This window comes from Coregonus clupeaformis, chromosome 12, assembly GCF_020615455.1.
Source record: "Coregonus clupeaformis isolate EN_2021a chromosome 12, ASM2061545v1, whole genome shotgun sequence".
In the NCBI taxonomy this organism is placed as follows: Eukaryota; Metazoa; Chordata; class Actinopteri; order Salmoniformes; family Salmonidae; genus Coregonus; species Coregonus clupeaformis.
In genome coordinates, this window is record NC_059203.1 from 150,958 (window position 1) to 176,490 (window position 25,533).

Here is a 25,533-nt window from a genome sequence, read left to right on the forward strand (position 1 = left end):
TAGTCAATAGGACCCTAACCCTGTGGTGTCTAGTCAATAGGACCCTAACCCTGTGGTGTCTAGTCAATAGGACCCTGATGATGTTATTTAGTTAGGGCCCTAACCCTGTGGTGTCTAGTCAATAGGACCCTAACCCTGTGGTGTCTAGTCAATAGGACCCTAACCCTGTGGTGTCTAGTCAATAGGACCCTGATGATGTTATTTAGTTAGGGCCCTAACCCTGTGGTGTCTAGTCAATAGGACCCTAACCCTGTGGTGTCTAGTCAATAGGACCCTAACCCTGTGGTGTCTAGTCAATAGGACCCTGATGATGTTATTTAGTTAGGACCCTAACCCTGTGGTGTCTAGTCAATAGGACCCTGATGATGTTATTTAGCTAGGACCCTAACCCTGCGGTGTCTAGTCAATAGGACCCTAACCCTGTGGTGTCTAGTCAATAGGACCCTAACCCTGTGGTGTCTAGTCAATAGGACCCTAACCCTGTGGTGTCTAGTCAATAGGACCCTGATGATGTTATTTAGCTAGGACCCTAACCCTGTGGTGTCTAGTCAATAGGACCCTAACCCTGTGGTGTCTAGTCAATAGGACCCTGATGATGTTATTTAGTTAGGGCCCTAACCCTGTGGTGTCTAGTCAATAGGACCCTAACCCTGTAGTGTCTAGTCAATAGGACCCTAACCCTGTGGTGTCTAGTCAATAGGACCCTGATGATGTTATTTAGTTAGGGCCCTAACCCTGTGGTGTCTAGTCAATAGGACCCTAACCCTGTGGTGTCTAGTCAATAGGACCCTAACCCTGTGGTGTCTAGTCAATAGGACCCTGATGATGTTATTTAGTTAGGACCCTAACCCTGTGGTGTCTAGTCAATTGGACCCTAACCCTGTGGTGTCTAGTCAATAGGACCCTAACCCTGTGGTGTCTAGTCAATAGGACCCTGATGATGTTATTTAGCTAGGACCCTAACCCTGTGGTGTCTAGTCAATAGGACCCTAACCCTGTGGTGTCTAGTCAATAGGACCCTGATGATGTTATTTAGTTAGGACCCTAACCCTGTGGTGTCTAGTCAATAGGACCCTATTGATGTTATTTAGTTAGGACCCTAACCCTGTGGTGTCTAGTCAATAGGACCCTAACCCTGTGGTGTCTAGTCAATAGGACCCTAACCCTGTGGTGTCTAGTCAATAGGACCCTGATGATGTTATTTAGTTAGGGCCCTAACCCTGTGGTGTCTAGTCAATAGGACCCTGATGATGTTATTTAGTTAGGACCCTAACCCTAACCCTGTGGTGTCTAGTCAATAGGACCCTGATGATGTTATTTAGCTAGGACCCTAACCCTGTGGTGTCTAGTCAATAGGACCCTGATTATGTTATTTAGTTAGGGCCCTAACCCTGTGGTGTCTAGTCAATAGGACCCTGATGATGTTATTTAGCTAGGACCCTAACCCTGTGGTGTCTAGTCAATAGGACCCTAACCCTGTGGTGTCTAGTCAATAGGACCCTAACCCTGTGGTGTCTAGTCAATAGGACCCTGATGATGTTATTTAGTTAGGGCCCTAACCCTGTGGTGTCTAGTCAATAGGACCCTAACCCTGTGGTGTCTAGTCAATAGGACCCTAACCCTGTGGTGTCTAGTCAATAGGACCCTGATGATGTTATTTAGTTAGGGCCCTAACCCTGTGGTGTCTAGTCAATAGGACCCTAACCCTGTGGTGTCTAGTCAATAGGACCCTAACCCTGTGGTGTCTAGTCAATAGGACCCTGATGATGTTATTTAGTTAGGACCCTAACCCTGTGGTGTCTAGTCAATTGGACCCTAACCCTGTGGTGTCTAGTCAATAGGACCCTAACCCTGTGGTGTCTAGTCAATAGGACCCTGATGATGTTATTTAGCTAGGACCCTAACCCTGTGGTGTCTAGTCAATAGGACCCTGATGATGTTATTTAGTTAGGACCCTAACCCTGTGGTGTCTAGTCAATAGGACCCTATTGATGTTATTTAGTTAGGACCCTAACCCTGTGGTGTCTAGTCAATAGGACCCTAACCCTGTGGTGTCTAGTCAATAGGACCCTAACCCTGTGGTGTCTAGTCAATAGGACCCTGATGATGTTATTTAGTTAGGGCCCTAACCCTGTGGTGTCTAGTCAATAGGACCCTGATGATGTTATTTAGTTAGGACCCTAACCCTGTGGTGTCTAGTCAATAGGACCCTGATGATGTTATTTAGCTAGGACCCTAACCCTGTGGTGTCTAGTCAATAGGACCCTAACCCTGTGGTGTCTAGTCAATAGGACCCTGATGATGTTATTTAGTTAGGACCCTAACCCTGTTGTGTCTAGTCAATAGGACCCTAACCCTGTGGTGTCTAGTCAATAGGACCCTAACCCTGTGGTGTCTAGTCAATAGGACCCTGATGATGTTATTTAGCTAGGATCCTAACCCTGTGGTGTCTAGTCAATAGGACCCTGATGATGTTATTTAGTTAGGACCCTAACCCTGTGGTGTCTAGTCAATAGGACCCTAACCCTGTGGTGTCTAGTCAATAGGACCCTGATGATGTTATTTAGTTAGGGCCCTAACCCTGTGGTGTATGGTCAATAGGACCCTGATGATGTTATTTAGTTAGGACCCTAACCCTGTGGTGTCTAGTCAATAGGACCCTGATGATGTTATTTAGTTAGGACCCTAACCCTGTGGTGTCTAGTCAATAGGACCCTGATGATGTTATTTAGTTAGGACCCTAACCCTGTGGTGTCTAGTCAATAGGACCCTAACCCTGTGGTGTCTAGTCAATAGGACCCTGATGATGTTATTTAGTTAGGACCCTAACCCTGTGGTGTCTAGTCAATAGGACCCTGATGATGTTATTTAGTTAGGGCCCTAACCCTGTGGTGTCTAGTCAATAGGACCCTGATGATGTTATTTAGTTAGGGCCCTAACCCTGTGGTGTCTAGTCAATAGGACCCTGATGATGTTATTTAGTTAGGGCCCTAACCCTGTGGTGTCTAGTCAATAGGACCCTGATGATGTTATTTAGTTAGGGCCCTAACCCTGTGGTGTCTAGTCAATAGGACCCTAACCCTGTGGTGTCTAGTCAATAGGACCCTGATGATGTTATTTAGTTAGGACCCTAACCCTGTGGTGTCTAGTCAATAGGACCCTGATGATGTTATTTAGTTAGGACCCTAACCCTGTGGTGTCTAGTCAATAGGACCCTGATGATGTTATTTAGCTAGGACCCTAACCCTGTGGTGTCTAGTCAATAGGACCCTGATGATGTTATTTAGTTAGGGCCCTAACCCTGTGGTGTCTGGTCAATAGGACCCTGATGATGTTATTTAGTTCGTACCCTTACCCTGTGGTGTCTAGTCAATAGGACCCTAACCCTGTGGTGTCTGGTCAATAGGACCCTGATGATGTTATTTAGCTAGGACCCTAACCCTGTGGTGTCTGGTCAATAGGACCCTGACCCTGTGGTGTCTAGTCAATACGACCCTAACCCTGTGGTGTCTAGTCAATAGGACCCTAACCCTGTGGTGTCTAGTCAATAGGACCCTGATGATGTTATTTAGCTAGGACCCTAACCCTGTGGTGTCTAGTCAATAGGACCCTAACCCTGTGGTGTCTAGTCAATAGGACCCTAACCCTGTGGTGTCTAGTCAATAGGACCCTGATGATGTTATTTAGTTAGGGCCCTAACCCTGTGGTGTCTAGTCAATAGGACCCTGATGATGTTATTTAGTTAGGACCCTAACCCTGTGGTGTCTAGTCAATAGGACCCTGATGATGTTATTTAGTTAGGACCCTAACCCTGTGGTGTCTAGTCAATAGGACCCTAACCCTGTGGTGTCTAGTCAATAGGACCCTGATGATGTTATTTAGCTAGGACCCTAACCCTGTGGTGTCTAGTCAATAGGACCCTAACCCTGTGGTGTCTAGTCAATAGGACCCTGACCCTGTGGTGTCTAGTCAATAGGACCCTAACCCTGTGGTGTCTAGTCAATAGGACCCTAACCCTGTGGTGTCTAGTCAATAGGACCCTGATGATGATTGATTTCATTAGTGACTTAAGAAAAAATACATATACCCAGTACATAGGTGTTTTGTTGTTGTTGCTAATGGTGTTTGTGTGTGTTAATATTTTTTGTTTTGTTTCAGTGAAAAACAAGAAAAGGACTAAACATGACATGGGGCAGAGAGGAGACGTCAGAGCTGTTCAGAACGGCAGTCAGGTCTTCATTAAGGAGCTACGCAGTCGCACCTTCCCCAGGTAAACAACCGACTGTGTGTGTGTGTACTAATACATTTCAGACAGGTTAATCAGACTGTACTAATACATTTCAGACAGGTTAATCAGACTGTACTAATACATTTCAGACAGGTTAATCAGACTGTACTAATACATTTCAGACAGGTTAATCAGACTGTACTAATACATTTCAGACAGGTTAATCAGACTGTACTAATACATTTCAGACAGGTTAATCAGACTGTACTAATACATTTCAGACAGGTTAATCAGACTGTACTAATACATTTCAGACAGGTTAATCAGACTGTACTAATACATTTCAGACAGGTTAATCAGACTGTACTAATACATTTCAGACAGGTTAATCAGACTGTACTAATACATTTCAGACAGGTTAATCAGACTGTACTAATACATTTCAGACAGGTTAATCAGACTGTACTAATACATTTCAGACAGGATAATCAGACTGTACTAATACATTTCAGACAGGTTAATCAGACTGTACTAATACATCTCAGACAGGATAATCAGACTGTACTAATACATCTCAGACAGGATAATCAGACTGTACTAATACATCTCAGACAGGATAATCAGACTGTACTAATACATCTCAGACAGGATAATCACATTTCCCAGTTCTGAGTTTCCAGTTGTTTTGAACTCACTGAAATCAGATTTCCCAGTTCTCCGTTTCCAGTTGTGTTGAGCGCAGCAGAAGTCATGCTGGATTGACATCATGGCCAATGTTGAATGTTAATCCGTTTAAGCTTGGAAAATAGACCCTTAAACCCAGACTTGGGACCACACACCCTCTCCGCTGAATAGCAGGCTAGTGATTGCTTTGCAATGCTTGCAGTTAGCCACTGATTCCTTCCAAACCACTCATTGTTGAATTTGCGATTTCCATCTTGTTGTGTAATGTTCAACGTGGCACCGTCATAGGATGCCACCTTTCCAACAAGTCAGTTTGTCACGTTTCTGCCCTGCTAGAGCTGCCCCGGTCAACTGTAAGTGCTGTTATTGTGAAGTGGAAACGTCTAGGAGCAACAACGGCTCCGCCACGAAGTGGTAGTCCACACAAGCTCACAGAATGAGACCGCTGAGCAGAGCATGGAAATCCCGCTCATCGCTCATGGAGCAGCACCGCTCCGGTGCTCCACTTCCTTTCCAACCGCTCCGCTAAAAATCGCTCCTCGCTCACAGGGAAAAAACTGCCACTCTAAATTCGCTCCATTAATTAAAATCACAATTTAACCAACCCATCTACAGTCGTGGTCAAAAGTTTTGAGAATGACACAAATACAAATTTTCACAAAGTCTGCTGCCTCAGTTTTGATGATGGCAATTTGCATATACTCCAGAATGTCATGAAGAGTGATCAGATGAATTGCAATTAATTGCAAAGTCCCTCTTTGCCATGAAAATTAACTTAATCCCCCAAAAAACATTTCCACTGCATTTCAGCCCTGCCACAAAAGGACCAGCTGCCATCATGTCAGTGATTCTCTCGTTAACACAGGTGAGAGTGTTGACGAGGACAAGGCTGGAGATCACTCTGTCATGCTGATTGAGTTAGAATAACAGACTGGAAGCTTTAAAAGGAAGGTGGTGCTTGAGATCATTGTTCTTCCTCTGTTAACCATGGTTACCTGCAAGGAAACACGTGCCGTCATCCTTGCTTTGCACAAAAAGGGCTTCACAGGCAAGGATATTGCTGCTAGTAAGATTGCACCTAAATCAACCATTTATCGGATCATCAAGAACTTCAAGGAGAGAGGTTCAATTGTTGTGAAGAAGGCGTCAGGGCGCCCAAGAATGTCCAGCAAGCGCCAGGACCGTCTCCTAAAGTTGATTCAGCTGCGGGATCGGGGCACCACCAGTGCAGAGCTTGCTCAGGAATGGCAGCAGGCAGGTGTGAGTGCATCTGCATGCACAGTGAGGCGAAGACTTTTGGAGGATGGCCTGGTGTCAAGAAGGGCAGCAAAGAAGCCACCTCTCCAGGAAAAACATCAGGGACAGACTGATATTCTGCAAAAGGTACAGGGATTGGACTGCTGAGGACTGGGGTCAAGTCATTTTCTCTGATGAATCCCCTTTCTGATTGTTTGGGGCATCCGGAAAACACTTTGTCCAGAGAAGACAAGGTGAGCGCTACCATCAGTCCTGTGTCATGCCAACAGTAAAGCATCCTGAGACCATTCATGTGTGGGGTTGCTTCTCAGCCAAGGGAGTGGGCTCACTCACAATTTTGCCTAAGAACACAGCCATGAATAAAGAATGGTACCAACACATCCTCCGAGAGCAACTTCTCCCAACCATCCAAGAACAGTTTGGTGACGAACAATGGCTTTTCCAGCATGATGGAGCACCTTGCCATAAGGCAAAAGTGATAACTAAGTGGCTCGGGGAACAAAACATCGACATTTTGGGTCCATTGCCAGGAAACTCCCCAGACCTTAATCCCATTGAGAACTTGTGGTCGATCCTCAAGAGGCGGGTGGACAAACAAAAACCCACAAATTCTGACAAACTCCAAGCATTGATTATGCAAGAATGGGCGGCCATCAGTCAGGATGTGGCCCAGAAGTTAATTGACAGCATGCCAGGGCGGATTGCAGAGGTCTTGAAAAAGAAGGGTCAACACTGCAAATATTGACTCTTTGCATAAACTTAATGTAATTGTCAATAAAAGCCTTTGACACTTATGGAATGCTTGTAATTATACTTCAGTATACCATAGTAACATCTGACAAAAATATCTAAAAACACTGAAGCAGCGAACTTTGTGAAGACCAATACTTGTGTCATTCTCAAAACTTTTGACCACGACTGTATATTTGTGACTACCTGGACCTACCATTTGGTTTTGAAGTATTGAAACCAAACCATATGATTTGAATGAAAAGTATTTTAATAAACAACACTGAAAAGGTGACTGTAAGAAGCGCTCATAATTTCAAATAGTCTACATGTCATATTAAACAGCTTATAGACACTCTAAATAGGTCAGGAGACAGACAGGGAGCCTAAGAGGAATGAAAATTAATTATTTAGGCTATTTTATTTCAATTCTATAACCTACAAATAAATGAATTATGAAGCATTTGCAAGTGTGACAATAGGCTGGCAGGGACATTAAGCGCTCAGCATTTAATCAACATTTTGTTGTATTAAATCATTATAGTCTATAAATTGCACATACAGGCTGTGACTTAGAATTAATTAAAAATTAAACGAAAAATGCCTTATTAGGCTCCATCTACATCCTTTGAATTCATTTTTAGAAACACGAGTTTGTCCAGTCTGTGGCTTCAGGCTCATGCGATGGTGGAGAGCAGGCCAGTGGTGGATCATATCCTCTCCACGGTACCTGGAGAGCAGGCCAGCGGTGGATCATATCCTCTCCACGGTACCTGGAGAGCAGGCCAGTGGTGGATCATATCCTCTCCATGGTGCCTGGAGAGCAGGCCAGCAGCGGATCATATCCTCTCCATGGTGCCTGGAGAGCAGACCAGCGGTGGATCATATCCTCTCCACGGTACCTGGAGAGCAGGCCAGCGGTGGAGAATATCCTCTCCACGGTACCTGGAGAGCAGGCCAGCGGTGGATCATATCCTCTCCACGCTTGCAGAGCCACTGGGGACGCTAAACTCCCTTCGGGCCTCTCTTGCCAGGCTGGGCAGGGATGCGTAGGTTTTCTTTTCTGTAGGTAGGCCTAAAGGTTTTTAGGTAAAACAACCCTATCAAAATGGAAAGCTCCTTGACAGAGGGAGTGTGCCAGGTCTATTGGGCCTAAATCAATGATGGCCTTTAGGATAGACAATAGAACAAAAATGAACTAAATATTTTAAGAGATCAGATTTTTTGTTTAGAAATAGTTTGCTACAATGACACACTTAGTTATCTACCCACCTCATTCCTTTCTTTTAGCATGTGCACACAGCATGCTTTTGGGATTATTTATTATTATTATTACAATTATTTAGTGAACTCCATGACAGTAGCTAAAGCACTATATAACCCTATAACCTGGACACCCACCTGAGCGACCCATACACCAAAGAGTTCCCATCTATTTTATGGACCTGCTGTGAATATGCAGCCTAAACAGAGAAATAAATGCGGTCAGAGACCTACTTGAGCAGCACCGCCCCCATCAAGATTCTGAGCCTGCCTGGCAGGGTTGGTCATACAAAGCCAGAGCCCCCTGATGGGAGAGCATAATATACAAGGAAATTCTCAAAGCTGCTAATGAGAACCTTGACGACCTTTTACCTAGCCGGTGGGGATTCCGGTGGGGTACGCCCACCCAGGTAGTGGCAGTGCTGGCAACACTGGCTGCAGTAACCCATGGGGAGGGGGTCACACTCTGACAATCAGAGAGGGGGTTTATCATTGTGGCCCAGGTGGCACAAAATAATCAAAGGTCTGACCGCATGGAGATGCTTGGGAAAATGGTTACAACAGGGGGATCAGAGTGTTTGTGTCTCAGGTGAAGAGGGTGGATCTGATCTCCATCACCTAGGACTTGACATAGATTAAGTAGATTAATCAAATCTCACATTGTTATCAATTTCTGCTCAATCTGCATGCTTTCTCAATCAACTTTAACTGTATGTGCACTCGTAAATCAAGTTATTTCTCGAGTTGGGCTCTGGGATATAACAGCTGTTGAGTATCTGATTTTATGGTGGATTGTGGAGGAGGGGGGTTGAGTGTGTTGGATTATGTGAGTATGTGCGTGTGTGCTTGTCTGGCATCTGTTGTGGGGGGTGGGGATGTTGGGGGGGGGGGGTATGGGATGGACCACGGGAATTATTTGCTAGGATACAATGAATTAAATGTAATACAATGGCAATCCGGGTTATATGTTAGAATCCTACGCGTGAACTGCCGACATTATTACGCATATTAATTGATAATGATGGAAAATAGGATATGCATAATTTAAAAAAAATAGTTATATAGATATATATATAGAGGTGAAAGCATTGGAAATGCTTTTGGCGGTTAATCTGCTTCTGTTTTGTGGATGGCACTGTGTGCTGTTTTCGATGGATGGGTCCTGGCCTCTCGGGGCCTTAGGGATACGGAGGGACGTGGGTGGGATGCTGATCACTGGGATGACGGCTCAACTTGGGATGGGGAGGGGCTTTAGCAGGGGAATTAGTGGAGAACAATTGAAGGGTTACTCCGTAGCAATGCAAATATCACGGGACAGCTATATGGACACTCAATCATTACGGTATTTTTTATTGGTAAATTTACAAACGTATATAATGATAAATAGACTTGAAACTTGTATCTCATTATGGTGTATGGTGAAATAAGTATAGCCAGTTATAATTGTAATGGCTTAGCTGATAATAACAAAAGAAGAACAATATTTACATGGCTCAAAGAGAAGGAATATAATATCTATTGTATACAGGAAACTCATTCAACAATTCGAGAGGAAGTAGCGTGGGAAAAAGAATGGGGGGGATATACTTCTCCCATGGGCAAAGAAATTCAAAAGGGGTGATGATATTAATTAATAGTAATTTCGATCTGAATGTGCAAATTGTCCAAATAGATACGCAAGGTAGATGGATTATTTTAAATATGTTATTGGACCATAAACAGATATGGCTCATTAACCTTTACGGACCAAATAATGATGATCCACAATTCTTTGACAATATAATACATTTTCAAGCCTGCAAGCAACTCAAGACAATATTATTATGGTGGGGGATTATAATACTGTTTTAAATGGCTCAATGGACCGTAAAGGAAATCACACCACAAACAATCACCCACATGCTCTTAAGGAAATTGTGAATGTCATGGATACATTAGAACTAGTAGATATATGGAGGCTTAAATATACTGATCTAGTGAGATATACATGGCGGAGACTCAATCAAGCTAGTCGTCTTGACTTCTTTCTTATCTCATTCTCGTTGGCACCAAAAGTTTAAAAAGTGTTGATAGGGGACAGAATGCGGTCGGACCATCATATAATAGGCATATACATTACTCTTACTGAATTTCCACGTGGGCGAGGATATTGGAAATTTAATCAAAGCCTATTGGATGATAATTTATTCATAATTAGAATATTTTTCCAACATAACATAGGTACAGCGAATCCCCTTATTGTATGGGACACCTTTAAATGTGCCTTTAGAGGCCATGCAATTCAGTACTCATCTCGAAAACAAAAGCAATTTAGGTCAAAAGAGTTTATACTAAGAAAGGAAATAGAAAGTCTAACAGAACAGATAGATGGCAATAAAAACTGTAACATAGAGGGTCAGAATAAATTAGAGGAAAAACAAAAAGAAATGGAGAAACTTATTCAAGAAAGATCAAGTGTAATATATTATAAAAATAAAGCAAACTGGATGGAATATGGGGGAAAATGCACAAAATTATTTTTTAATCTTCAACATAGGAATGCTACCAAAAAGAACTTAATGAAACTGGTTACAATTGACGGAGTCACCCATAATTCACCAAATGATATTTTGAAGGAAGAAACAAAGTACTTTAAGCATATGTTTTCTTTTCAGTCGCCTCCATCTCCTCTAACTGAAGCTAATTGTAGAGATTTTCTTTCTATTGATAATGTAAAATTAACAGCCATACAGAAAGACTCATGTGAAGGTGAAATTACAGAGGAGGAACTTCTGGATGCAATTAAAGACTTTAAGTCCGGGAAAACTCCAGGGTTGGATGGCATACCAGTCGAGGTATACCAAACCTTTTTTGATATACTAAGAGGACCGTTATTAGCATGTTTTAACCACTCCTATGTAAATGGTAGATTATCTGACACTCAAGAAGAAGGTCTGATCTCATTATTACTGAAACAGGATACAAGTGGAAAATATAAAGATCCAGTCCATTTACAAAATTGGAGGCCCCCTTACACTTCAGTGTTGTGATGCAAAAATCCTAGCAAAATGTATAGCGCATAGAATTAAAAAGGTATTGTCGGATATTATTCATTCTAATCAGACAGGTTTTTTACATGGAAGATACATTGGAGATAATATAAGGCAAGTATTGGAAACAATAGAACACTATGGAAAATATGGGAAACCAGGCCTGGTATTCATAGCAGACTTCGAAAAGGCATTTGATAAAGTTCGACTGGGGTTTATATATAAATGCCTGGAGCATTTCAATTTTGGAGAATCTCTTATAAAATGGGTCAAAATCATGTATACTAACCCTAGGTGTAAAATAGTAAATAATGGTTATTTCTCAGTGTCACGATCGTCATTCATAGAGGACCAAGGCGCAGCGTTGAATGCGTACATATTTATTAATAGAATGATCACACGATCAAAACAACGGACGATAAACGTGACGTCTATGGTTTCAACACAAACCAACACGAACAAGAAACCACAAACACAAAGTGAAAGACAGACAGTTAAATATGGCTCCCAATCAGAGACAACCAGCTGACACTCGTTGCCTCTGATTGGGAGTCACTCAGGCCAACATAGAAACACAAACATAGAATTACACACCCTGGCTCAACATAACAGTGTCCCCAGAGCCAGGGCGTGACACTCAGAAAGTTTTAAACTGTCAAGAGGAGTGAAACAAGGTTGTCCACTATCGGCATATCTATTTATTGTGGCCATCGAGATGTTAGCTATTAAAATCAGATCCAATAATAATATCAGAGGATTAGAAATACAGGGCTTAAAAACAAAGGTGTCATTGTACGCTGATGATTCATGTTTTCTTTTAAATCCACAACTAGAATCCCTCCACAGCCTCATAGAGGAACTAGATACATTTTCTAACCTCTCTGGATTACAACCAAATTATGACAAATGTACTATATTACATATTGGATCACTAAAAAATAAAATGTTTACATTACCATGTAGTTTACCAATAAAATGGTCTGATGGTGATGTGGATATACTCGGAATACATATCCCAAAGGAAATAAATGATCTCACTTCAATAAATTTTAATAGAAAGTTAGCAAAAATAGATAAGATCTTGCTACCATGGAAAGGAAAATACCTGTCAATTTGTGGAAAAATCACCCTGATTAACTCTTTAGTATTATCCCAGTTTACCTATTTGCTTATGGTCTTGCCTACGCCTAGCGAACTGTTTTTTAAATTATATGAGAAAAAAATATTCAATTTTATTTGGAACGGCAAGCCAGACAAAATTAAAAGGGCATATTTATATAATGAATATGAATTCGGAGGACAGAAATTATTAAATATTAAAGCATTAGACCTATCACTAAAAGCTTCAGTCATACAAAAGTTATACTTAAATCCGAACTGGTTCTCAAGCAAATTAGTAAGATTGTCTCACCCAATGTTCAAGAAAGGCCTTTTTCCCTTTATTCAGATTACAACCTCTCACTTTCAGTTATTTGAAAAGGAAATAATCTCCCAAATATCACTATTTCTAAAACAAGCCATAGAAAGTTGGTTGCAATTTCAATTTAATCCTCCAGAAACCACAGAACAAATAATGCAACAAATATTGTGGTTAAATTCAAATATACTAATTGACAAAAAACCTTTATTTTTTGACAGAATGTTTAAAAAAGGTATAATCTTCGTAAATGATATCATCGGTAGGACTGGTGGAGTTATGTCGCACATGCAGCTAACAAAACATATGGAAATGTCTGCTCTACCCAAAATTACAACCAAATAATTGCAGCCTTACCGCAAAAGTGGAAGAGGAAAGTGGAAGGGGGAGAAAGTAAGGAACTTGTCTGTCGGCCTTGCATTAAAGAACATAATTGGTTAAGGAAAACTGTGATAAATAAAAACGTATATCAGTTTCACTTAAGAACCAAAGGTTTGACAGCCGTCCCATATAGATTGCAAAATAGTTGGGAAGAGATCTTTGACGTACCGATCCCATGGCATAGTGTTTATGAACTGACACGCAAAACGACACCGGATTCAAAAATTAGAATCTTTCAATTTAAATTATTATATAAAATTCTTGCTACCAATAGAATGTTATTTATATGGGGGATACAATCTTCCCAGCTCTGCAGATTTTGCTGTGAAGAGACAGAATCATTAGATCATTTGTTTTGGTTCTGTCCATTTGTAGCTTGTTTTTGGACACAGGTCCAGGAATGGCTAAAGGATTGCAATATTTGCCTGGAGCTAACCTTGCAGATAGCATTACTGGGTGATCTGAAAAGTCATAGTCAATCAATCAATAATATAATTATACTTTTAGCAAAAATGTTTATTTTTAATTCACAATCTGTAGAAGTAATGAGAATAGAAAGGTTCAGAACTTTTGTAAAACATCACAGTACGGTTGAAATATATATGGCAAATAGAAATCCTATATGGATGGTGTTAAGAGATAGATGGGAGGTGTTGAATAGAGTTGAAGGATGGGACTAATAACAAATAACAACAAATAATAACAAAGATAGCTAATAATGTAAGCATACTGTGTCCATAATAAGTATATAGGTTGTATGTTGGGAGCTTTTGGGAAAGAGCACAGTTAGAAAGATATGGCATATAGAAGCAAACCGGATGGACATCATGAAAATGATCGGAGAGGTTGAGAGTAGAAGAAGTTCAGGAGCAAAATAAATAAATATATATATATTTAAATGCATTCTGGGCCGGGCATGCCCTGAGCTGGTGAAGTGAGCGCTACTGGAGCGAAATTGGAGCGGGCGAGAAGGGTGATGCTCTAGCCTTTGGGAATCTTGCTCCACACTCCAGTCAAATTGGGAACGTGCCGCTCCTCTCTGCTCCAGCTCCACTCCTCTCTGCTCCTCTCCTCTCCGCTCCTCTCTGCTCCAGCTCCACTCCTCTCCTCTCTGCTCCAGCTCCACTCCTCTCCGCTCCTCTCTGCTCCAGCTCCACTCCTCCATAATATGGCAACAGAATAAATAATAAATAATAATAAGATAATATGTGACAGAATAATAATAAATAATAAATCATCTTGATAGAATAAAATATAAAAAATAATGTGTATAGAATAAATAATAATAAAAGTAAATGTGATAGAATAAAAATGAAAATATGTAACAGAATAAAAATAAATATTAGATAATATGTTTATCTAGAATAAATAAATAAATATAAAAATGAAAATAAATAATGTAAATAATAGCGATTAGAATAGCAATAATAAAAAAATAATCATGTAGTAAGCAAATAATAAAGATAATGTAATGGAATAAGTAATATAAAGATAATGTATTAGAATAAAAGTAATATGTAGTAGAACAAAAAACTTAACAGTAAGTAATATGCTTATTAAATAGCAAGCAATAAATATGGCAACAGAATAATGTAATGTAAATATGGCAATGGGCCATCATAAAAGTAAAAATATGTGGCTTAGAATAAAAGTAATGTTAGATAAAAATATGTGTAGAATAAATAAATAAGATAATGGCAATGGAATAAAGTATGTATTAAGAAAATGTATAAAGTATAATAGCATTAAATAATAAGTAAATATGTGAAATAGAATAAAAGCATGTAAAAATAGTAATAAGATAAAAAATAAATAATAGAATGAAAATGATAGAATAAATAAATAAATAATGAGATAATGTAGCAATAGAATAAGTAATAATAGAACTCTCTGCTTCAGCTCCAATCCTCTCCACTCCTCTCTGCTCCAGCTCCACTCCTCTCCACTCCTCTCTGCTCCACTCCTCTCCGCTCCTCTCTGCTCCACTCCTCTCCGCTCCTCTCTGCTACAGCTCCACTCCTCTCTGCTACAGCTCCTCTCCTCTCCACTCCTCTCTGCTCCAGTTCCTCTCCTCTCCACTCCTCTCTGCTCCAGCTCCTCTCCTCTCCACTCCTCTCTGCTCCAGCTCCACTCCTCTCCGCTCCTCTCTGCTCCAGTCCTCTAAATCCTAATCCGCCCCTCTGCTCCAGATAACTCATATAAAATCGCCCCTTCTCTGCTACAGCCCAAAGTTCCTTTCCAATGTCTATCTGCCTCTCCTGTCCATATCCTGTGTTGGGCTCCAGCTCCAATCCTCCTCCAATCCTCTCTGCTAAACAGCTCCACTCCTCTTCTCTGGCAGCAAATCTCCTCTAAAAATACTCTCTGCTACAGCTCCTCTCCTCTCCACTCCTCTCTGCTCCAGCTCCACTCCTCTCCGCTCCTCTCTGCTCCAGCTCCACTCCTCTCCGCTCCTCTCAATACAAAAGTATTGGTTCCTGCGTTTCACTGTTAGTCTACACCTGTTGTTTACGAAGCATGTGACGAATACAATTTGATTTGATTTGACTGTTATTTCCTCAGCTCGGAGGACATTGTGGTGAAGCTGAACGGCAGTCAGCTGACTATGGACTACGTGGAGGAGTTTGGTTTTAACGAGCCGATCCTGGTCCTGAAGAAGGACGGTCTGGGCATGTCCATGCCTGCTCCTACCTTCTACATCAGTGATGTGGAGAACCACGTTGGTAAGTATAGTCCTGTCTCTGTCTACTGCTTTAACTAACAGCTTTAGTAATACTGGGGATGTCCACGTCTGCTCCTACCTTCTACATCAGTGATGTGGAGAACTACAGGGAGCTCCAACAGTCCTGGGACACATGTTGTGTCTCCAGCACTTTGGATTTGAAATGATACAATGACTATGAGGATGAAGTACATACTGTCAGCTTTAATTTGAGGGTATTTTCATCCATATCGGATGAACCGCTTAGAAAATTACAGCACTTTTTGTACATAGTCCACCCATTTTAGGGGACCAAAAGTATTGGGATAAATTCACTTACACTATATATACAAAAGTATGTGGACACCCCTTTAAATTAGTGGATTCGCTATTTCAGCCATACCCGTTGCTGACAGGTGTATAAAATCGTGCCATGCAATCTCCATAGACAAACATTAGCAGTAGAATGGCCTTACTGAAGAGCTCAGTGACATTTTGGGGAAGTCCTGTTTCAGCATGACAACGCTCCGTGCACAAAGGGAGGTCCATATAGAAATGGTTTGTCGAGATTGGTGTGGAAGAACTTGACTGGCCTGCACAGAGCCCTGACCTCAATCCCATCGAACACCTTTGGGATGAATTGGAACGCCGACTGCGAGCCAGGCCTAATCGCCCAACATCATTACCCGACCTCACTAATGCTCTTGTGGCTGAATGGAAGCAAGTCCCCCGCAGCAATGTTCCAAACATCTAGTGGAAAGCCTTCCCAGAAAGAGTGAGGCTGTTATAGCAGCAAAGGGGGACCAACTCCATATTAATGCCCATGATTTTGGAATGAGATGTTCGACGGGCAGGTATCCACATACTTTTCGTCATGTAGTGTATATGTGTATTAAAGTAGTCAAAAGTGTAGTATTTGCTCCCATATTCATAGCACGCAATGATTACATCAGGCTTGTGACTCTATACATTTGTTTGATGTGTTTGGCGTTTGTTTTGGTTGTGTTTCAGATTATTTTGGGACCAATAGAAAATAATGGTAAATAACGTATTGTGTCATTTTGGAGTCACTTTAATTGTAAATAAGAATAAAATATGTTTCTATATACACTGCTCAAAAAAATAAAGGGAACACTAAAATAACACATCCTAGATCTGAATGAATGAAATAATCTTATTAAATACTTTTTTCTTTACATAGTTGAATGTGCTGACAACAAAATCACACAAAAAATATCAATGGAAATCAAATGTATCAACCCATGGAGGTCTGGATTTTGAGTCACCCTCCAAAATTAAAGGGAAAACCACACTACAGGCGATCCAACTTTGATGTAATGTCCTTAAAGCAGAGTCAAAATGAGGCTCAGTAGTGTGTGTGGCCTTCACGTGCCTGTGGTGACCTCCCTACAACGCCTGGGCATGCTCCTGATGAGGTGGCGGATGGTCTCCTGAGGGATCTCCTCCCAGACCTGGACAAAGCATCCGCGGCAACTCCTGGACAGTCTGTGGTGCAACGTGTAGTGGATGGAGCGGACATGATGTCCCAGATGTGCTCAATTGGATTCCAGGTCTGGGGGAACGGGCGGGCCCAGTCCATAGCATCAACGCCTTCCTCTTGCAGGAACTGCTGACACACTCCAGCCACATGAGGTCTAGCATTGTCTTGCATTAGGAGGAAACCCAGGGCCAACCGCACCAGCATATGGTCTCACAAGGGGTCTGAGGATCTCGTCTCGGTACCTAATGGCAGTCAGGCTACCTCTGGCGAGCACATGGAGGGCTGTGCGGGCCCCCCAAAGAAATGCCACCCCACACCATGACTGACCCACCGCCAAACCGGTCATGCTGGAGGATGTTGCAGGCAGCAGAACGTTCTTGACAGACACAGCAAACTACGCTGACAGACACAGCAAACCTTCTTGCCACAGCTCGCATTGATGTGCCATCCTGGATGAGCTGCACTACCTGAGCCACTTGTGTGGGTTGTAGACTCATGCTACCACTAGAGTGAAAGCACCGCCAGCATTCAAAAGTGACCGAAACATCAGCCAGGAAGCATAGGAACTGAGAAGTGGTCTGTGGTCACCACCTGCATAACCACTTCTTTATTGGGGGTGTCTTGCTAATTGCCTATAATTTCCACCTGTTGTCTATTCCATTTGCACAACAGCATGTGAAATTTATTGTCAATCAGTGTTGCTTCCTAAGTGGACAGTTTGATTTCACAGAAGTGTGATTGACTTGGAGTCACATTGTGTTGTTGAAGTGTTCCCTTTATTTTTTTGAGCAGTGTATTTCTACATTAATGGGGATGCTACCATGATTAATGATAGTCCTGAATTAATCGTGAATAATGGTGCGTGAGAAAGTTGCTGAGGCTCAACGATCATACCCCCAAGACATGCTAACCTCTCACCATTACAATAACAGGGGCGTTTAGCATTTGGGGGGTATGATATTTACAGTGAGGAAAAAAAGTATTTGATCCCCTGCTGATTTTGTACGTTTGCCCACAGACAAAGACATGATCAGTCTATAATTTTAACATGCGTTTTTCTGGATTTTTTTGTTGTTCTGTCTCTCACTGTTCAAATAAACCTACCATTAAATGTATAGACTGATCATTTCTTTGTCAGTGGGCAAACAAACAAAATCAGCAGGGGATCAAATACTTTTTTCCCTCACTGTATGCCTCTAACTTTCTCACTCATCATTATTCACGATTCATTCAATAGTGGGTGCAGTTCGTGAAGCAACACCTTTAGTACTGTTTTTGATCTCAGAGATTCTTTCTCATCTATTGTATATAGAGTATATTTCAAATGTATTGTATTATCAACTAGTTAATTTTGTTTCTTTTGATATTTAATGTAACTATGTATGTTTTAATTGTTTTAATCCATCATATTTCAGTCATAAAATAAATCACTCATGTTTCCTACAGTATTTTATGTAGAACTACACTGTACTATCAGGAACCACCAGAGGGCGCTATTGCCTGCTGTTTAGAACTAGAGCTCTGATGACATCCAGACACGCTGCACCACTTCTGCCTCAGATAGAACAATGAGACATACATTTCACCGGATGTTTAAATGTGAAGCATCTGCTTGGCGTTTCCACTCACTACCAAATATGGTAGTGAGAGGAAGCCCAGGGGTCGGCAGTGGGAGAAAATGGAAGGAGATGGATTTTGGGTGACATTCTGCACATTTTCTCATCTATTAAACATTTGATCTCAATACAGTTTTCTGGTCCCAAAACTACAGTATGTAATGAACAGAGTGGACTAAGTTTAGTAGACTTTACCCTTTGCCAAAGTTTTAAAAAATTAAATTGTTTAGGACCTCAAGGGCGAATTGGGTTATATTATTGTACAAGTGCACTTCAGAGTAGGCGTTCCCTAACAGAAATATGCAAATACATGCTAGAATGCGCCAATAGGATCTCACTAGCTCGTACTTGGCTCTGCCCACCACCTTGCTTCATCTGCCCACTATGACTCATTTGTTCCCATTGAAAATTACAGGCTGTGGTCTATCTTGGTTTAGTTATAAAACATCTTTGCTTCTGCTGCTCCCAGCTGAGTGTCCACTGTGGTGATCTCATCAACTCACTGTTTCCCACTGAGCAGCCTAGTTAGCAACACAGGCCTGTTGATCTAATCAACTCACTGCCATCTAAAGACATGCTCACTATTTTATTTTATTTTATTCATAATGAACGTAATATTTAATGTTCTGCATATTCTGCATGTTGTTATTAACCCCTTTGTTGTGTGTTGTAGGTCCAGATGTGGGTGTGGATGTAATTGATGTGACCAAGCAGACTGACAGTAAGATGAAGCTCAAGGAGTTTGTAGATTACTACTACAGCACCAACAGGAAGAAAGTGTTAAATGTTATCAACCTCGAGTTCTCTGACACACGGTAAACATAGCTTTGTCTAATTCATGTAAATGTTTATCATCAGCATGTTAATGATACTGTAATTATGTAATATTCATGTTTTTTTTATTTTATTTAACCAAATTAGTCTGGTTGAGATAGAAATCTATTTTTCAAGAGAGACCTGAAACGTGATCTATTTTTGTTGAACGGAAACTGTCTATCCCAGTAGTGAACTGTCTATCCCAGTAGCTAACTGTCTATCCCAGTAGCTAACTGTCTATCCCAGTAGCTAACTGTCTATCCCAGTAGCTAACTGTCTATCCCAGTAGTGAACTGTCTATCCCAGTAGCTAACTGTCTATCCCAGTAGCTAACTGTCTATCCCAGTAGCTAACTGTCTATCCCAGTAGCTAACTGTCTATCCCAGTAGCAGACTGTCTATCCCAGTAGCTAACTGTCTATCCCAGTAGCCAACTGTCTATCCCAGTAGTGAACTGTCTAACTGTCTATCCCAGTAGCTAACTGTCTATCCCAGTAGTGAACTGTCTATCTCAGTAGCGAACTGTCTATCCCAGTAGCTAACTGTCTATCCCAGTAGTGAACTGTCTATCCCAGTAGCTAACTGTCTATCCCAGTAGCTAACTGTCTATCCCAGTAGCTAACTGTCTATCCCAGTAGCCAACTGTCTATCCCAGTAGTGAACTGTCTAACTGTCTATCCCAGTAGCTAACTGTCTATCCCAGTAGTGAACTGTCTATCCCAGTAGCCAACTGTCTATCCCAGTAGCTAACTGTCTATCCCAGTAGCCAACTGTCTATCCCAGTAGCTAACTGTCTATCCCAGTAGTGAACTGTCTATCCCAGTAGCCAACTGTCTATCCCAGTAGCTAACTGTCTATCAGTACTAACTGTCTATCCCAGTAGTGAACTGTCTATCTCAGTAGTGAACTGTCTATCCCAGTAGCTAACTGTCTATCCCAGTAGTGAACTGTCTATCCCAGTAGCTAACTGTCTATCCCAGTAGTGAACTGTCTATCCCAGTAGTGAACTGTCTATCCCAGTAGCAGACTGTCTATCCCAGTAGCTAACTGTCTATCCCAGTAGCTAACTGTCTATCCCAGTAGTGAACTGTCTATCTCAGTAGTGAACTGTCTATCCCAGTAGCTAACTGTCTATCCCAGTAGCTAACTGTCTAACTGTCTATCCCAGTAGCTAACTGTCTATCCCAGTAGTGAACTGTCTATCCCAGTAGCTAACTGTCTATCCCAGTAGCTAACTGTCTATCCCAGTAGTGAACTGTCTATCCCAGTAGCTAACTGTCTATCCCAGTAGCTAACTGTCTAACTGTCTATCCCAGTAGCTAACTGTCTATCCCAGTAGTGAACTGTCTATCCCAGTAGCTAACTGTCTATCCCAGTAGCTAACTGTCTATCCCAGTAGTGAACTGTCTATCCCAGTAGTGAACTGTCTATCCCAGTAGCTAACTGTCTATCCCAGTAGCTAACTGTCTATCCCAGTAGCTAACTGTCTATCCCAGTAGCTAACTGTCTATCCCAGTAGCTAACTGTCTATCCCAGTAGCTAACTGTCTATCCCAGTAGCTAACTGTCTATCCCAGTAGTGAACTGTCTATCCCAGTAGCTAACTGTCTATCCCAGTAGCTAACTGTCTAACTGTCTAACTGTCTATCCTAGTAACTAACTGTCCATCCCAGTAGCTAACTGTCTATCCCAGTAGCTAACTGTCTATCCCAGTAGTGAACTGTCTATCCCAGTAGCTAACTGTCTATCGCAGTAGCTAACTGTCTATCCCAGTAGTGAACTGTCTATCCCAGTAGCTAACTGTCTATCCCAGTAGTGAACTGTCTATCCCAGTAGCTAACTGTCTATCCCAGTAGTGAACTGTCTATCCCAGTAGTGAACTGTCTTTCCCAGCTAACTGTCTGTCTAACTGTCTATCCTAGTAACTAACTGTCTATCCCAGTAGCTAACTGTCTATCCCAGTAGTGAATTGTCTATCCCAGTAGCTAACTGTCTATCCCAGTAGTGAACTGTCTATCCCAGTAGCTAACTGTCTATCCCAGTAGCTAACTGTCTATCCCAGTAGTGAACTGTCTATCTCAGTAGCTAACTGTCTATCCCAGTAGTGAACTGTCTATCCCAGTAGCTAACTGTCTATCCCAGTAGCTAACTGTCTATACCAGTAGCTAACTGTCTATCCCAGTAGATAACTGTCTAACTGTCTAACTGTCTATCCCAGTAGCTAACTGTCTATCCCAGTAGTGAACTGTCTATCCCAGTAGCTAACTGTCTATCCCAGTAGCTAACTGTCTTTCCCAGCTAACTGTCTAACTGTCTATCCCAGTAGCTAACTGTCTATCCCAGTAGTGAACTGTCTATCCCAGTAGCTAACTGTCTATCCCAGTAGCTAACTGTCTATTCCAGTAGCTAACTGTCTATCCCAGTAGCTAACTGTCTATCCCAGTAGTGAACTGTCTATCCCAGTAGCTAACTGTCTATCCCAGTAGCTAACTGTCTATCCCAGTAGTGAACTGTCTATCCCAGTAGCTAACTGTCTATCCCAGTAGCTAACTGTCTTGTTACTCCCAGTAGCTAACTGTCTATCCCAGTAGCTAACTGTCTATCCCAGTAGTGAACTGTCTATCCCAGTAGCTAACTGTCTATCCCAGTAGCTAACTGTCTATCCCAGTAGTGAACTGTCTATCCCAGTAGCTAACTGTCTATCCCAGTAGCTAACTGTCTATCCTCAGTAGCTAACTGTCTATCCCAGTAGCTAACTGTCTATCCCAGTAGCTAACTGTCTATCCCAGTAGCTAACTGTCTATCCCAGTAGCTAACTGTCTATCCGCAGTAGTGAACTGTCTATCCCAGTAGCTAACTGTCTATCCGCAGTAGAGGCTAACTGTCTATCCTAGTAACTAACTGTCCATCCCAGTAGCTAACTGTCTATCCCAGTAGCTAACTGTCTATCCCAGTAGTGAACTGTCTATCCCAGTAGCTAACTGTCTATCGCAGTAGCTAACTGTCTATCCCAGTAGTGAACTGTCTATCCCAGTAGCGAACTGTCTATCCCAGTAGCTAACTGTCTATCCCAGTAGCTAACTGTCTATCCCAGTAGTGAACTGTCTATCCCAGTAGTGAACTGTCTATCCCAGTAGCTAACTGTCTATCTCAGTAGCTAACTGTCTATCCCAGTAGTGAACTGTCTATCCCAGTAGCTAACTGTCTATCCCAGTAGCTAACTGTCTATCCCAGTAGCTGAACTGTCTATCCCAGTAGCTAACTGTCTATCCCAGTAGCTAACTGTCTATCCCAGTAGCTAACTGTCTATCCCAGTAGCTAACTGTCTATCCCAGTAGCTAACTGTCTATCCCAGTAAGTAACTGTCTATCCCAGTAGCTAACTGTCTATCCCAGTAGTGAACTGTCTATCCCAGTAGCTAACTGTCTATCCCAGTAGCTAACTGTCTATCCCAGTAGCTAAACTGTCTATCCCAGTAGCTAACTGTCTATCCCAGGAGCTAACTGTCTATCCCAGTAGCTAACTGTCTATCCCAGTAGCTAACTGTCTATCCCAGTAGCTAACTGTCTATCCCAGTAGCTAACTGTCTATCCCAGTAGCTAACTGTCTATCCCAGTAGCTAACTGTCTATCCCAGTAGATAACTGTCTATCCCAGTAAGATAACTGTCTATCCCAGTAGAGAACTGTCTATCCCAGTAGATAACTGTCTATCCCAGTAGTGAACTGTCTATCCCAGTAGATAACTGTCTATCCCAGTAGCTAACTGTCTGAAATCCCAGTAGCGAACTGTCTATCCCAGTAGCTAACTGTCTATCCCAGTAGCTAACTGTCTATCCCTCATTAGTGGCTAACTGTCTATCCCAGTAGCTAACTGTCTATCCCAGTAGTGAACTGTCTATCCCAGTAGCTAACTGTCTATCCCAGTAGCTAACTGTCTATCCCAGTAGCTAACTGTCTATCCCAGTAGCGAACTGTCTATCCCAGTAGCTAACTGTCTATCCCAGTAGCTAACTGTCTATCCCAGTAGCTAACTGTCTATCCCAGTAGTGAACTGTCTATCCCAGTAGTGAACTGTCTATCCCAGTAGCTAATTGTCTATCCCAGTAGCTAATTGTCTATCCCAGTAGCTAACTGTCTATCCCAGTAGCTAACTGTCTATCCCAGTAGTGAACTGTCTATCCCAGTAGCTAACTGTCTATCCCAGTAGCTAACTGTCTATCCCAGTAGCTAACTGTCTATCCCAGTAGCGAACTGTCTATCCCAGTAGCTAACTGTCTATCCCAGTAGCTAACTGTCTATCCCAGTAGCTAACTGTCTATCCCAGTAGCTAACTGTCTATCCCAGTAGCTAACTGTCTATCCCAGTAGCTAACTGTCTATCCCAGTAGCTAACTGTCTATCCCAGTAGTGAACTGTCTATCCCAGTAGCTAACTGTCTATCCAGTAGCTAACTGTCTATCCCAGTAGCTAACTGTCTATCCCAGTAGCTAACTGTCTATCCCAGTAGCTAACTGTCTATCCCAGTAGTGAACTGTCTATCCCAGTAGCTAACTGTCTATCCCAGTAGCTAACTGTCTATCCCAGTAGCTAACTGTCTATCCCAGTAGCTAACTGTCTATCCCAGTAGCTAACTGTCTATCCGCAGTAGATAACTGTCTATCCCAGTAGCTAACTGTCTATCCCAGTAGTGCTGAACTGTCTATCCCAGTAGCTAACTGTCTATCCCAGTAGCTAACTGTCTATCCCAGTAGCTAACTGTCTATCCCAGTAGCTAACTGTCTATCCCAGTAGCTAACTGTCTATCCCAGTAGCTAACTGTCTATCCCAGTAGCTAACTGTCTATCCCAGTAGCTAACTGTCTATCCCAGTAGTGAACTGTCTATCCCAGTAGTGAACTGTCTATCCCAGTAGCTAACTGTCTATCCCAGTAGCTAACTGTCTATCCCAGTAGCTAACTGTCTATCCCAGTAGCTAACTGTCTATCCCAGTAGCTAACTGTCTATCCCAGTAGCTAACTGTCTATCCCAGTAGCTAACTGTCTATCCCAGTAGCTAACTGTCTATCCCAGTAGCGAACTGTCTATCCCAGTAGCTAACTGTCTATCCCAGTAGCTAACTGTCTATCCCAGTAGTGAACTGTCTATCCCAGTAGCTAACTGTCTATCCCAGTAGCTAACTGTCTATCCCAGTAGCTAACTGTCTATCCCAGTAGCTAACTGTCTATCCCAGTAGCTAACTGTCTATCCCAGTAGCCAACTGTCTATCCCAGTAGCCAACTGTCTATCCCAGTAGCTAACTGTCTATCCCAGTAGCTAACTGTCTATCCCAGTAGCTAACTGTCTATCCCAGTAGCTAACTGTCTATCCCAGTAGTGAACTGTCTATCCCAGTAGCTAACTGTCTATCCCAGTAGCTAACTGTCTATCCCAGTAGCTAACTGTCTATCCCAGTAGCTAACTGTCTATCCCAGTAGCAACTGTCTATCCCAGTAGCTAACTGTCTATCCCAGTAGCTAACTGTCTATCCCAGTAGCTAACTGTCTATCCCAGTAGCTAACTGTCTATCCCAGTAGCTAACTGTCTATCCCAGTAGCTAACTGTCTATCCCAGTAGCTAACTGTCTATCCCAGTAGCCGAACTGTCTATCCCAGTAGCTAACTGTCTATCCCAGTAGCTAACTGTCTATCCCAGTAGCTAACTGTCTATCCCAGTAGCTAACTGTCTATCCCAGTAGCTAACTGTCTATCCCAGTAGCCTAACTGTCTATCCCAGTAGCTAACTGTCTATCCCAGTAGCTATGAACCGTCTATCCCAGTAGCTAACTGTCTATCCCAGTAGCTAACTGTCTATCCCAGTAGCTAACTGTCTATCCCAGTAGCTAACTGTCTATCCCAGTAGCTAACTGTCTATCCCAGT

The 25,533-nt window shown here is 42.2% G+C and overlaps 1 protein-coding gene across 1 annotated transcript in view; it reads left to right on the forward strand.

The window, feature by feature from the left end:
- The window catches only part of phf2 (PHD finger protein 2), a 137,429-nt gene that overhangs the window by 34,135 nt on the left and 77,761 nt on the right, over positions 1 to 25,533 (forward strand). The window contains exons 3-5 of the mRNA XM_045223648.1: positions 4,159 to 4,270; positions 15,551 to 15,711; positions 19,480 to 19,621. Of these exons, the coding sequence (XP_045079583.1) occupies positions 4,159 to 4,270; positions 15,551 to 15,711; positions 19,480 to 19,621 (415 nt within the window). The remainder of the gene's footprint in view (positions 1 to 4,158; positions 4,271 to 15,550; positions 15,712 to 19,479; positions 19,622 to 25,533) is intronic.